The sequence below is a fragment of the Pogona vitticeps genome, chromosome 6 (genome assembly GCF_051106095.1).
Source record: "Pogona vitticeps strain Pit_001003342236 chromosome 6, PviZW2.1, whole genome shotgun sequence".
Classification (NCBI taxonomy): domain Eukaryota; kingdom Metazoa; phylum Chordata; class Lepidosauria; order Squamata; family Agamidae; genus Pogona; species Pogona vitticeps.
In genome coordinates this window covers 118,412,757-118,427,995 of record NC_135788.1, presented here as the reverse complement: position 1 = coordinate 118,427,995, position 15,239 = coordinate 118,412,757, and the positions used below count along the sequence as shown (strand labels likewise).

At 48.1% G+C, this 15,239-nt stretch overlaps 2 protein-coding genes across 2 annotated transcripts; both read right to left on the bottom strand.

The window, feature by feature from the left end:
• Nucleotides 1-922: 922 nt before the first annotated feature.
• Nucleotides 923-5,648, bottom strand: CMTM5 (CKLF like MARVEL transmembrane domain containing 5). Its single transcript, XM_072977054.2, has 5 exons — nucleotides 5,124-5,648; nucleotides 3,576-3,728; nucleotides 3,383-3,478; nucleotides 2,443-2,521; nucleotides 923-1,357 (listed from the first exon to the last, which is right to left on the bottom strand). The coding sequence occupies exons 1-5, from the start codon at nucleotides 5,370-5,372 to the stop codon at nucleotides 1,341-1,343; spliced, it is 594 nt and encodes a 197-aa protein (XP_072833155.2). The 5' UTR covers nucleotides 5,373-5,648; the 3' UTR covers nucleotides 923-1,340.
• A 577-nt stretch (nucleotides 5,649-6,225) lies between these two features.
• Nucleotides 6,226-12,609, bottom strand: IL25 (interleukin 25). The gene is made up of 3 exons (XM_020809759.3): nucleotides 12,496-12,609; nucleotides 10,809-11,032; nucleotides 6,226-7,961 (listed from the first exon to the last, which is right to left on the bottom strand). Exons 1-3 carry the CDS (start codon nucleotides 12,511-12,513, stop codon nucleotides 7,658-7,660), a joined length of 546 nt encoding a protein of 181 aa, XP_020665418.3. The 5' UTR covers nucleotides 12,514-12,609; the 3' UTR covers nucleotides 6,226-7,657.
• Nucleotides 12,610-15,239: the final 2,630 nt, after the last annotated feature.

Here is a 15,239-nt window from a genome sequence, read left to right as displayed (position 1 = left end):
TCCCCTACACCCCTGGGGCCAATTTGAGTTCCTCAATTGCATGTCCCCAAAGTAACTAAAATGCACACCTTTCCAAAAGATGTTGTCTTCCCCATGGCCCGTGTCTCCCTTAAGCTTCTGGTGCCCTAGACATTTTTGTACACTCATCTGAGAACAGCAGAGGTGGAAGGGACTTTATGGATAAAAAGGTAAAGGTTCCCCTTGACAATTTTTGTCCAGTCGTGTCCGACTCTAGGGGGCGGCGCTCATCCCGCTCTTCAAGCCATAGAGCCAGCATTTGTCCAAAGACAATCTTTCCGTGGTCACATGGCCAGTGTGATTTAGACACGGAACGCTGTTTACCTGCCCACCTAGATGGTACCTATTTATCTACTCGCATTTGCATGCTTTCGAACCGCTAGGTTGGCGGGAGCTGGGACAAGCGACGGGCGCTCACTCCGTCGCGTGGATTCGATCTTACGACTGCTGGTCTTCTGACCCTGCAGCACAGAGGCTTCTGCGGTTTAGCCCACAGCGCCACCACGTCCCTACACATCCCTTTATGGATGATCGAGTACAATCTCTGTCAAGGAGGCCCCCGGGGGGGGGAATCAAAGTCCCAACCTCTGGCTCCGTCTAAACCGCTGAGTTACACCCTCCCATTGTATCTGCACACACAGATACCGGCGTGCTCCATGCTCACAGTTTCTCTCTCATGTGGGCCAAGCTTCCTCTCTGGCCCAGCTGGGGGCAGGAGACCTTTCTGGAGCGTAACGCCCAGAATCTCTCAGCCAGCATGGCTGGTGTAACTTTTCCGCACACTGATCCATCCGACCCTATTTCCATTCCCAGTCAAATACCCGACACAAATTCATATTGACGTGCACAGCCATACGGGTCCGTCTGGCTTCATGCTCACATGGACTCAGAGACATGCGCTGGGCCATATTAAAAGCACCTTTAATCTCGTCTCTCCCAGCAAGTTAAATACAAAATCATCATCATCATCATTGCAGGAGTCAACACCGGCATTGACATGTCCCCTATGTCATTCCATTTAAAAGGGGGGGGGAGGTTGGAGGAGAGAAAAAACAGGCAACAAGGCCTCTTCTGGAGGGACACGGATTCCAGAGGGCTCTTTGCTCCTGCACAACGAACAGGATTGGGGGGGGAGATCAGCCCCCCCGGGCACTGGTAGGAAGACGGGAGGGCTTTCGATGGAGAAGCGTCATCAGATAGGAGACCGTCTGCGGGGGAGACTCGTGCGGGTGGGGGGCGGCAGGGGCCGCCGGCAGCCGTTGCCCCTGCGTGTGCGTAGCTTTCTTCCACAAGGGGGGGGGGGGAGAAGCACACAGATTTAATCAACCAAGATCGGATTCTGTAAAAACAAAAGCATAAGAGGTCATGCGCCTGTTTGGGCCAACACACAACACTGATCTGCTATAAGGAGAGTCCGAGACACCATTAGAGTGAAATAAATTGCTTTGCCGAAACTTGTGGGTGTCCGATCACATTTGCTCTCTGGCCTCAACGTCACCCACTTTTCTCTGATCCTTGGCCTGCTCACGGGTGGGCAGCGGATATGTGTGCCCTTCTCTGGGCCTTGTAAGGCGGCACCTCGGATACCCCTGCAATTTTTTTTCTTGCAAAAAAATTGGCCTTGTTTTTCTGAAAAAGCCCCCTCCTGAGTGCCCTCTAGTGGTCAAAAATATTTTCAAGCAAATGGCTGTAAATTGGGAGACCCAGAGGCCTCTGGAGCAATGTTGCCCCCTGTACCTTTTAGAAGGCATCAACGGGGGCAGAATCTTGGGCCTGTTTATGAATCAAGAAGCTTCATTTGACATATGCTTTCATGGTCTGCAACTTAGCTCATCATCTGATGAGGTCAGCTTCAGGCCACAAAAGTTGATGCCACGTCCTACATCTTCGTCGAGTTGTGGTGCCGTAAGTCTTTAAGGTCCCAGGGGACTCTTAGTTATGACTGCCACAACGCCTTCCGCCCCTGGAGACTCTAGCCCATGGTTCCCAACGTTGGGTCCCCCAAATGTTCTTTGACTACAACTCCTAGAAATACAATATTTTTCCATGTATAAGACTATACTTTTGTCTAAAATCTTTAAACTAAAAATTGAGGGTCGTCTTATACACGGAAGTAAGCTGAGGAGAGAAGAAAAAACAAGTGGAGGGGAAAGCAGGGATCAAAGCGATCCTGCGGTGCTTTGATCCCTTTCCCCCTACACTTGCTAAGCCCCACTTATTTTTCTTAATTTTGGATTAGAAAAGTGGTGGGCGTCTTATACATGGAAAAATATGGTACTTGGCCAGCACAGCTAGTGCTGAAGGTTCCTGGGAGTTCTAGCCCAGTTAGAGAAGCCAGCTTGGGAACCACCGCTCTACTTCATCCTCGGTTTGTGCCACCCTTTGTGCATCCTCAGAACTTCGTGGCGTCCACGTTCTGCTCACCCTGCTCCGATCCCATCTCTGCCCTGTAGGTTTTATAGGCGTCAAAGCAGAAAACGGCAATAACGATAAGGCTGAAGACCTGGGAAAAAGACAGAAAGCCATGAATTTCCAAAACGGGAGATGAAGAGACGTCAGGCATTTGTGCTTAGGGACCCACATATGGAAGGGGGCAATGGTGAGTGACTTCAGAGGGTCCATGACAATGCCTGCCCTCCTATAGATCTTAGAGGGCTACACTCAACTCTCCTCCACTCCATTGTTTTTGGCCCCAAAGGTGGCAGATCAAAAATTACAGAATCCGGAGAACCCTCTGCCAGTTTTATATAGACCCTTAGTTTTGTTTTAGGTAAGTTCCTCCCCCCCCAAAAAAGGAGTTGGCTATTCTCTTCTGGTTTCCAACCATGTTGGTTTAGAACTTAAACTTACTGTATTTTTCCATGTATAAGACACCCCCATGTATAAGAAGCCCCCCACTTTTCTAATCCAAAATTAAGAAATCTAAGTGGGGCTTAGCAAGTGGAGGGGAAAGCAGGGATCAAAGCCCTGCAGGATCGCTTTGATCCCTGCTTTCCCCTCCACTTGTTTTTGTTCTCTCCTCATCTTACTTCCGTGTATAAGATGATCCTCAATTTTTAGTCTAAAGATTTTAGACAAAAGTATAGTCTCATACACAGGAAAATGCGGTAATTTAAGATTCAACAAGTACTAAATTAATTTAAAGATGGCATTTAAAAAAGCAAATCACCCCCTTGACTTTTGGGAGATTCTGATTTGCCACTTGAGGTTTAGAAATATTCCCGAAGGCCCCCCCCTCGAAGGTCTCTGGGGCCCTACATGGCCCACCTCCCTCCTTAGGGTCCCAGGGGGAGGAGCCATGATAAGGGGTGTGGCCTAGCCAGGAAGTGAACAAGTGAGACCGAGAGAAAGGGGGGTAACTCACAAAGGCTGACACAGCGGACCCCTCGTGACTGGCCGCTATCACGGCAAAGGCCACCACAGTGAAGACAATTGCAGCGCTAACACAGCGAAGGAAGTCCTGCCGTGGGAGACATAAGAGTCACCAACTGGTTAAACTGGGGGGGGGAACAAAGGCAGAACACGACAACATGACAGGTGGAGGTGGAGTGACTTACCAGGCAGGGCCAGTTGACCCGGGTTAGGCGCTCATAGTAGTGCGTGGCTCGCAGTCCAAGGAATGCCAACGTCACCAAAACCTCCAGCAGCGCAGCCCCCATGTAGGCGGACACGGAGGCCGTGAGCAGCAGGAAGACCAAGAAGCAGAGGCCCTGGGAAATGGGGGGGGGTTAGGAATGGGGAGAAGGAGACACAACCCAGCAAACCATGAACCATGTCATCTGGGGATGATGGAAACTGTGGTATTAGCCCAACTTTGTCTAGCGACCTGCCAGTTTGAGGAAAGCTGTTCTGAACGTGTTCTCCTGAGTCTACCCTTTAAGCAAGGGATCCCATTAAAAAGGTGCTTCACAAGTTTTTTTCAAGTCATGAGTCCCTTTTAGAATAGCCAAATAACCTCCAAAATGCACACAAACACACATACACACCCACACACACACCCCCAGTGTGTGTCACATTTGCATAAAAAGATATTTCCAGTGGAGTAAAGAAAACCTATTAAAAATACATTTTTTAAAGGAATCTAATTCTAACCTAATATTTAATGCAAGGGGGTGTACTTGCATTCGGGCAATACCTAAGGGCTGAAACCCTTTTGCGGTGAAGCAACTTGTAAAAATAACGGCAAACTAAAAATAATTGTGGTGACCCTCCCAGAAAACACGCCTCGGCCCCCAGCTTAGGAACCCATGCCTTCAAGGGATATATAAGAGTGATCTCTAAGCAACCCCTCAGCCACCTCATAACCCCTTTTTCTAATTTATAGCTTGCAAACACCCACCCCAGGGTGTAAGATGGCTTCAAAAAGGAAGGTTTTTTTAAAGTTACTGGACAAAAGGCACTGTTTCTCTCTCTCCCTGCCCTCCAAATTTTCTGGGGTGTGAAAAAAAAAAGAAGGAAGGAAGGAATTGAAGAGAACCAGGTGGTTAAAAAGAAAAGCTGTTGACCCCCCCTGAAACCCCGTCCGGCCTGCTTTCGTGAATGCAGGAGGAAAATGTCAAAAGCCCTGCCTGGATCTACTGCCTGGAAGCCCATCGACCAGAGAGGACCCTGGACAGAGCAAAGTGGGGGGGGGGCAAGTAAAAGGATATGTGTGGGTCGGAAAGCGAGGGGTCTTCAGAAATGCAGTAGTAATGGATTTGGGAACCTATGGGTAGCAAAAAAGGGGGGAAGAAGGCGAAGAATAGAAAGTTAACGCCAGCGGCCAGCCAGGAGATCTATTTCAGGAAGGAAGATTTCCTTAAGAAAGTTGGGGGGGAGGATCAACCAGGGAGATGGGTGCGGATAGACAGGTCAGAGGGAAAAAAGAAGGGAAGCAAAGCAACCAGAGAATTGGGGGGGGGGGAAAGGATGAAGATGAAGCAGGAGGGATGTCAAGAACAGAAAACAGTCAAAGCCAACTTGAAGCAGAATCCAGAACTGAAGCGCAAGAGAGTGGAGGAAAAGCGCATTGCAAAGAGACCGAAGTGGGGAGGCTGAGGCATGGAAGAGAGAGGGTGTGTTTGGGGGGGGGAAGAATCAGGAGGGGTGGGGTGGGGGTCTGTTACCAGCTCTGCCTCCATCAGCACCCCTTTGGGGGAGCGCAGGAAGTCCTTGTCCAGGGCAAAGCCCTGCAGCCCCCCAGCCGGCTCGTCCTGTTCCCCCATCCTGCCGCTTTGGAGTGCTGGCCTTTGGGGGGGGGGGAGGATGCTTTGGGAAGGGGGGGGAGAGAGAAAGGGGATGGAGGGGGGAAGGCCCAAGAAGAGATGAAAGGAGGCGTCTGTTGCACTACGCTTGGCACCCGGCCGGCTTTCCATGCATGGGGGGGAGAGGAAACCAGGGTTTCAAGGGGGGGGAATAGAAGAAGGGGGTAGCAGAGGGGAAGGGAAAGAAAGGGGAAGGACTGCAAAGAGAGAGGTCAAAAAAGGATGGTGGGTAGGAAAAGAGGCAGAAAAATCTCCCAGGACCCAGTGTGGGAAAGGGAAAAATGTCTGAAATCTGGTCTCCATCCTGGGGGGGGGCGTTGATCCAATCCCCCACTTGGACCCCCTCCAGGCCTCGTCTCTGCTGGACCAAGTGATGGGGGTGTCTCTCTCTCTCTGGGTCCACCTTGGCCTTTCCCCCCTGGCATCTCAACCATCCCGGACAATGAGCGATTGTCCTTGCAGGGCCAGGAGCGGATGGCCCCGGGGGGGGGGGAGAACAAGTGGCCGATTGTCCGGTTGGGGTGCCTTTTGGGAGGCCAGGGAGAAAGAAGGAGCTATGATGGGGGGCCACGCTCTCTCCATCCTTCCAGCGTGGGAGGAGTAGGAGTAGGTGGGAGCGAAAAAAGGAAAGAAGGCCCGGGATCCCAACTGGGGCCCGAAGGAGGCGCTGGAGAGCAGAAGGGGGGGGCGTGTCGCCTTCTCAGGTTCTGTTGGACTACAGGTCTCATCAGCCCTGCGGGTTGGGGATTTTGGGTGTTACAGGCGGGCACTACCAGAGGGAGGGCCAGTTGGAGAGGCGGAGAGCTTGACCGAATAAGGAAAAGCTGGACACGTTTTGATTTTTCCCCCACATAGTTTTATTGAAAAGTTGGTGGGGGGAAGAAATGATAAATAAGAGAGGATTTTTCACTTCTTCCAAAAAATCTGGAGGACATCAACACGGTGGATGCAACAGAATTGCAGCCATGGGAAAACAGGATAAGGTCAAAAGGAGCTACCTTGATATACAGAAAGGTGTGAGAATACAAACGTGCCATAAGGAGAGGGTGTAGAAGGATAAACCCTAGACTTTCTCATAACAGTCAGTTTTGTAACAATTCCTGCCATCATCTCCTTCGAAAAGTCTACGCTGGTTTTTTCGCCAGTCCTGAAAGATTTTCCTCGTGGGCCGTTTCAGGTGGACGACTTTTTTCACTGACTGCGGATGGGGTGGTTTTCGTTTGAAATAAAGGAAGACGAAAATTTTCTCTTGACCCAAGGATAAAATGGCAGGGCCCCGGGTCCCTTTCGCCTAGAACTAGAAGCGGAGGTGCAACATCGTTGGCAACTGACGTTTGATTCAGGTTGCCAACTTTTTTTTGCGCCGAAGCTTCTGTGCCCTTAACAATGGAATGAGAGATAGAAATTCCACAGCATGGAAATTCAGGGCTGAGGAAATTATTGACATGTTATACTCTTGCTGCTGGCTTGCGGACGTCAGAGATAGAGTAGCCGTTGGTTTACAAGAGGGAGCAGTTTTCCAAACACCTACAGTCTCCTCCAAACACTTACTTTCGTCAGCATAAAAACCTGGTGATTTACAAAATACCGCTCTAAAGAGTCCCTCTGTAGATTTATTTATTTAAAATATTTCTATCCCACCTTTATCCTTTTAAAAAAAAAAGCTTTGGTGTTCTGTCCTGTCAAGTTGGAACTAACTTATAGCGACCCTGATAGAGCTTTCGAGGCAAGTGAGACGTTTAAGGAGCGATTTTACTAATTCCACTCCAAAAGGGAGTTTCCATGGCCGAGTGGAATTCGAATCTGGTTCTCCAGAGTCCTAGCCTGTATATCCGCTACAACACCACACTGGGAATCTCTTTTTTAAAAGCTTACATCCCCAAAATACAACATTTAAACAGTACATAATCAAAAGTAAAAAGGGTCATACATGTGCCATAGTAAAAAAAAAAGGTCTAGAAAAGCAACACCAAAAACATATTCAAAGGAGCAAAAGCACAACAGTCCATTTAAATATCCCAATCAGGCAGCTGATCATGGAGGGGGAAAGCTTCCCTGAAGAGAAAGGTCTCTACCTGCTTGCAGAAGGATAGCAAAGATGGGGCCAGGCTGGCCTCCAGTGGGAGGGAGTTCCAGAGTCTAAAGGAGCAGCCACAGAGAAGGCCCTCACCCATGTTCCCACCAAACACATCTCTGAAGGTGGCAGGACTGAGAGATGATTTTAATATCCGGGGAGGCTCGTAAAGGGAGAGGCAGTCCTTGAGATAGCTTGCACCCAAGTCCATTAGGGCTTTATAGGTTAGAATGGGTGAATTGTGCGCAGAAACGGATCGGCAGCCGGTGGAGCTGCTGTAACAGGGTGTTTTCTGGATGTGATCCTTGCAACCGGCCCCTGTTTAGATCGAGCATCCTCCTTTGTCCGCGTGGCATCTTTTTCTGGCAGCTACACAAGTGCAAGACACGTTGACAGGATGCAACCGGGGATCTAGGTAGAACCTCTCGGGGTTCCCGGGACAAGGCCTGCGGTAAAAAACGAGGACGTGGTGATGGACAGCGACGGAATTTCCATTCGGCTCTTGCAGACAATACAGACGTTCGTCGCCGGGGCCGGCCTTGCAGGAAGCCAGGGAGACACACCGGTGACAGCTGCAACGGGCCTGCCAAAGCCGCTGAGGGTAGCGTTGGTTGTCAAAATCCTCCCTGTGGGAGACAGCAAGGAAAGAATCCAATTATCTCTGTGTTCTGTGTCTCTATCTCTCTGATTGAATGGGCCAGAAGGTGGCTATAGATGTGGGATCTGCATTCAAAGTGGAACCTAATAGGATTTTCCCAGTAAGTAAGGAGTGGTTTCGCCGGTGACACTCTCCCCATGAGGTTCTATGGCTGATCAGGAATTCGAACCCAGGTCTCCTGCATCCCAGGCTATCATTTTATCCGCTGCGGCACATCGGGTCTCTATCTGCCTTTTTGGGTCATTTCAGTGATCAGCCCAGCTTTGCAGACCGTTCTTTTTTTCCTAGTTAATTTTATTTTATTTTTAACCATTTGGCTAAGTTCCAGAGTTTGTGGGGGAAGTTCCAAACTTCAACTCCCAGAATTCCGCACCAACGGTCATGCTGGCAGAGGGAGTCATTGTCAAAAAAAGAGAAATCAACAAGAACTTCCCAACGCATTCTCAAAATGTGGTCCTTTCGAATTTGGGAGAGGAAGAAGGGATCGGCTGGATCCGGTCGAGATTCTGCAGCTCACTGGTAGAGGATCTACTCTGGGGAAAGAGGTTCGCAGGTTCAATTCCTGGTATTGGAGATGAAGGCAAGGCTGAATCCTGCCTTCAATCCATCAAGATCCACTGGAGATACCGTATTTTTCTGTGTATAAGACGCCCCCATGTATAAGACGCCCTCCCCCACTTTTATAATCCAAAATTAAGAAATCTAAATGGGGCTTAGCAAGTGTAGGGGGAAAGGGATCAAAGCACTGCAGGATCGCTTTGATCCCTGCTTTCCTGTCCACTTGTTTTTGTTCTCTCCTCAGCTTACTCCCGTGTATAAGACGACCCTCAATTTTTAGTCTAAAGATTTTAGACAAAAGTATAGTCTTATACACAGAACAATACGGTAGTTATAGGTGGCACTGCTGGATGAGGTGCACCCATGCCTTGACTGTGTTTTAAACCTCCCTCCAAAAGCCTTCACTTCTTTTGCTCTGCTGCCAACTGGTGTTCACAGCTAGACTGCCATAGACATGGAGGTTCTACACATAGCTGTCATGGTTAAGAAGCCGCAAATGACCTCTCCTCTTCCAAGACTCTTTATTTTAAAATTTAATTTATATACTATCCCATTAGTGCAACAGCACTGTCCACAGGTGACTACAACCTATATTAAACAAACAGGTAAGCACTAAAATTAAAATACTAACAGTATAAAAACCAAACAGCACCAGAGACGGTTTCCTGATCATAGGAAGACAGGAGGTGAACCGTCAACTGTTGGTGTGAAAGATCTCCCTGGAAGGCAATGTTTTCAGTTGTGTCTTAAATGACAACAGGGAGGGAGCTGGTGTAACTCCTCTGGAAGTTGGTGCCATAAGGTTGGTGCCACCGCGGAGAAGGCTCTGCCTTTTGTGGGCCTCCCTTTGGGGCGGCTACCCAGAGCCGCCCAGCCTGGGACGATCTGGTGGGTCGTCGGGGAGAGACGCTCCGACCAAGAGCATGCAAAGTTCATGTGTGTGTGTGTGTGTGTGTGTGTGTTTTATTAGAACCCCAAGAGGCATCAACAGGAGCAAAAGAGAAGCTCCCCACAACTTCCCCACCAAAAAAACCCACACCCCACTTCTGAAATATAGCCCAAAGCCTAGCAGCGCTCCCACCTCCTGTTTCTGCCTTCCCCTTTTTAAGCCCCTCTACCAGGACAGAAGACCACAGGAAACGCACATGCTAGCTACTCTTTCGAGAGTGGTGGAATGGGGTAGCTGTGTTAGGCTGTCACAATAAAAATTATAAAGAGTCTTCCGGCATCTTGAAGACTAACACGTTTTACCAGGCTCACCCTTCCCCAGACTCCAGCCCATGAGCATCGAGTGAAGTGGGCTTCTGTCCTCAAAGGGAAAAACGTTGCTGGTCCTTAAAATGTCAGAACACCCTCTGTGGCTTTTACTGTTGTAAATAAAACAGAAAGAAGACGCCTGCCACACATTTTTAGAGGAAGAGGAAGAACTCAAATGCTTCCTTCACCAAGGAAATATGGGCTCCAGGATATCTGCAAGCCAGGAAAAAGATTATATGAATCATTGAGCAAAAAGACAAACCATGTTTACCTATAGATCCCACAAACCATGTTTATCTGTACATCCCACAAACCATGTATATCTGTACATCCCACAAACCATGTTTATCTGTAGATGCCACAAACCATGTTTATCTGTAGATCCCACAAACCATAACCATGTTTATCTGTAGATCCCACAAACCATGTTTAACTGTAAATCCCACAAACCATGTTTATCTGTAAATCCCACAAACCATGTTTATCTGTAAATCCCACAAACCATGTTTATCTGTAGATACCAATCAGATGGAAGGAAAGGTAGAGAAAGGTGGTAGACCTTGGTGGACTGGTGTCCATATGGAGGGAAATACCGGGTTAGGTTTGGATTGGGTTGAGCAATGGCAGTCTTCCAGGTACTGCTGGACTACAACTTCCAACAGTTCCAGCCCAGAGAGCCAATGCTGCAGCCCGACAACCCTTGGAGGGCCACAGATGCCCAGCCGAGTCTTAGATGTAATTACTGGATTACCCAGCTATCGTCAGAGCTTGGAAAAGTTAATTTAAATTCCCAAAAAAGTTATCTGGGGTTTTCTGGGAGTTATAGCACAACAGGCAGTATTCACTGAGTTTTACGCGTCATGGGCTTTGTAATCCAACACTCCTGGTGGGCACTGCATCTGGGGTGGATGCTCTTGAAGGACAGCTGGACTTACATGACGCCCAGGCAGAATTATGGGATGGTTGGGTAGCTCGAAGTTAGCCCCTTCTTTGTACTTACACATATTCCCAAGGAGAGGTGGATCGCTTGCTCGAGGGTCCTTCAGACGTGGCTTGGCAACTTTTGGAAGAAGACATGGGCTCAGAATGGGCTGATCTGAATTCGTCCTGGATCCGCTTCTCAAAATGGCCGATTTCGGTATTGTGACAGCAGTTGTTTGTCGAAAAGCAGCCTTGGGCTCGATAAGTCAGCAGCGCCGAGAGCAGAAAGCCAGAGACCCCGATCTGCGAGAGAGAAACGGAAGGCAGTCCAGAAAGACAATATGGGTTTGTTTTGTCTTTAAATGTCACTTTGCGGAATTCAGCCGTAAAGGAAAAAAGCAGCCCTGACTACAGCTCCCAAAATCCAGCATTGGCTGGGAATTCTGGGAACCGTAGTCCAAGGCAGCAGCCACGTTCGTCCGTGGTCACAAATGCAATCAAGAATCTCACGAGCCACTCAAATGCACCACGAGACTCTTTGTGGTCCACAAAAGTCCCAGATCAGCTCATGCTGACCTGTAATTAAACCGTTGGTTCAAATAACAATAATATAACTGCATTACGTTAACAACAACAATAGCAACAACAACAACAGTGCCTTGTCAAGTCTATTCTGACTTTATAGCAACCTTTTCCAGGGTTTTCTAGGTAGAGAAGACTCAGAAGTGCTTTACCCTTCCCTTCCTCTAGGGGCACTCTGGGATGATGGCGCAGCTGGCCCAAGGCCCCCCAGGTTGGCTCTTTCTCCCAGAAGGCACCGTGGGGGAATCGAACTCCCAACCTCTAGGTCTGCAGCCAGAGATCTAAACCCACTGGGCTCTCCAGCTAGCATGTTACATGGGACTGTAATTTAACGAGAGACCAACGTCAGATTATAACAGGGCGCCGAGTTGTTTCCAACGTTTGGTGTCCCTCATTAGGCTCTCTATCTGCACATAACAGCCTTGCGGGGGTAGCTGAGGCAGGGAGCGCAGGCCTGGCTAAGGTCACCCAGAGAGGTGAGCAAAGGTTTCAACCCAGGTCTCACGGAACCACTCCCCTGCTCTAACCCAGTGGGTTCCGAACCTTGGATCCCCAGGTGTTTCTCGGACTGACACTCCCAAAAGCCTTCACCACTCATGGTGCTGACCAAGATTTATGGGAGTGGTAGTCCAAGAACATCTGGGGACCCAAGGTCTTTCGTTTGGTCCCTCTGTGCAATGGTAGAGCCGGCCTTGATGCCAGCCTTGGTTTCTTTTAAAATATCCTGTCTTGCCACGAGTGCAGTTAAGCTCCTACGGCGTGAACATCTACGCGCCTCTCCGCCACCCCTGTGATTTCTGGGTTCTCGCTTAGAGAATTAAGATCTAGACTTTGGTTCACACCTAATGGCCGTAATTGAATCGATCACCCGAATAAGAGGATGTAGCCCAGTAACTTTCATCAGTGTCACAAGCATTGATGATGGTCCACCTTAAGCTTCGTTGTCACCTTAGAACTGCGAAGCTGTAGGGACCCTGTCAAGAAGGCACAGTGGGGAATCGAACCCCCAGCCTCTGCAGCCAGAGGTCAAAACTGCTGATCTGTTTTGGCCTACAGATCCTAGACCCCGCCTGCAAGGACAGCCTAACTGGGTTTGGGAGCCATAGGCCAGAACAAGCCCTCTCGGAAGCCAGGAAGCCCTATCTTCTTTGCAAAGTGGAAGGACCACGTTTTGGAGAACTTACCCATCGGATATGGCCCATGTTGGATTCCCTGCGGTGCTTCCTATCTCCGGACGGCTCAGACCTCTGCCTGGTGCTCCGAGCCCGGAGATTCCCATTTTTATCGCCGGCAAGGTATCATTCATGCAAACTCTGTGGGTGGACCGACTCTTCCTGGATACGCATAATCAATGTTTTGTTCCAACACCACTGTTTTTGAAATAGGATGAAATAAAGCTGGCCAAAGGGGGTCCCTTTTATCCAGATTCGTGGGGGGTGGGGGAAACTTTCAATGGAGCCTTTGCACCTCAGCACCGTTGCTGTTGGGTTTGGAAATAGAGGTTCTAGATTAAAATCAGAGGAATCTCCAGCTTTAAGCTACTTGATTCATGCCCTTCTTCATTATTTCCTGCCCTCACTTTTTTCATTGGTGCCATAAGGTTTATGGGTTTAAACCTAAATACCCAAGAACAGGAATAAGGTCTGTGATCACCTTGGGGATTGAACTGTAAACCCACCCTTCAAATGTCATTTCCCCCCCCCCCACTAAGGACTTCTACTTTTTTTCAAGCCAGAATAATTCAAATGGGCTTTCCCCCATGCAATCTGTTGTTTCATTTCCCAAAAGGACAGGGAGGCATGGTTGCGGGTGCTATTCTGGTGGTGTACTAAGCTGCGTGTGATGTCTGGATAGTGGGAACACCAACTCCTGAAATTTTTTCCCCTAGTTCCTCCAAATTCATTTGTTTTAAAATAAGACTACTGAGCTTAGCGCTATGTCAGATTATCGCTACACAGAGCTACTAGTTTAGCGTTATACTGTATCAGATTATCACTATGCAGAGCTACTAGTTTAGCGCTATATCAGATTATCGCTACGCAGAGCTACTAGTTTAGCGCTATATCAGATTATCGCTACGCAGAGCTACTAGTTTAGCACTATATCAGATTATCATTACGCAGAGCTATGAGTTTAGCGCTATATCACCTCAGCATGGACAAAGAAAAAAAGATAGAACTTGAGATGAAATAGAAATAACTCTGATGGACTACAGCCAACTTCTATGTATCCATCGTATGTTTATATGTGTGTTGGGAAACTTTGGGAAACTGTCCTTTTTCTGTCGTGCAACATTTTAAAGGGAGGGGCGGGTTGCTTCCAAGTCCTGAATTTAGTCTGAGTCAGTGAAAAACAAACAAGAACCCCAAGTGGGCTCCAAGTCAAATTCAGCCCGTTCCCACCCTAAATTTCAGCAAAGTCACGCTGGCTTAGAAGAGTTAAAAACAAGATAAAGAAAGCACCCCAAACTATCTGAAGGTAGTCTGGAAAAATCCGTGGGGTTTTCAGAAGGGGGTTTCAGAATTTGCCAGGAAGGTACCAGTCCAAATTCTCGGAGCAGGGAATCCAAAAGCTTTCAGAATTTGAACAAAGTTGAAATTTGAAAAAGTCAGAAGCCCCATATGCCTATTCAAGGCCAATTCTCCAAGAGCAGAACAGCAATTTTATAGCATAAAATCAACTTCTCCCACCCAGCCCAAATTTGAAAAGAAACCCTAAAACGAACCCGTAAACGAAACCTCAAAATAATCCTCGTCAGAGAGCTTGCACGGGCCGGGGGGGAGGGGGATTAGTTTTGGACTACAGTCCCCCAAATCCCCAGCCAACATGGCCATTGGGAATTGTAGTCCCCCTCAAAAAAAAACCCACACAACTCCACCATTTTGTAGTTCATCTTTTTCATCTTGGGAGGAGGACTCACCGAGTGAAATTCTTGAGGGAATCTTGACATTTTGTTGCTCTCTCAGTGTGGCTTTTAGGCTATAATATAAAAAACCTGTTTTGGTCTACTCTGCAGGCTTGTTGTGTAGGCACTGGAGATGTTATATGTGTTGTAGTTGTTAAGGATAAGGGTTTTCCCCACTTCTTGTCTTCCAGCCTATTAGCTCTGACTAAAATCTGTCTGCCAAAATTTGGCCTCTATGCCAAAAATTTGGGGTGCACATGCTCCCGGGGTGTGTGTCACATTCTACTCCTAGCACCCTCCAGGGGCCACATGAATCCCTGGGGGGGTTGGAAATGGGGGAAAACTCAGCAAAAACAGAAAGAGAAGTTGAAGAAAAAAACTTTTTTAAAAGGTGTGGTGATTCAGACCAAAAGAAAAAAAAAGGACTTCCTAGAACAGTCTTTTGAATATGAGAAATTGTTTTTTCCATAGTAGGATGTAGTCTGTGAGGGGAGGGGGGGGGAAATAGCTTTTCATGGACCAGAAGCAACCCTCAGGTAAAATGCAACCCACCCACTTCTAATTTAATCCAGGGAACCTCCTGGCACAATATTAAACAAATGCGTAGGGATATCCCCTATAGCAACCAGATTAAAGTGTTTATACAAATATTGATGGTTGAAGGGTTTCCTTGTGGTTATGAAAAGCCTGATTAGCTTTTGAGGCTTTGGTGGTTTCTTTTTTTTTCCAGGATTCCCTCAGTCACAAGTACTTCCTGCAGATGTTCTACCCTGGCACGTTCTCCCTGAGAAAACCCATTTACTCCTGAGTCATTCAGTAAAATAAGGACCCCGGATGGACAATTGGTGGCCTTTAAACGGAAGATGGTAGTGTCAACTCCGGTGACCAACTGCTCATTTCCAAATAATTCCTACTCGTAGTACATGTGTAGAAGGAGTTTTGATTCCTCACTATGCCTCCTGGGAAAAAAGCCAGCATGTGTGAACTTTTGGACACATGGCACAGTCCCAAGTTGCCCCTAGA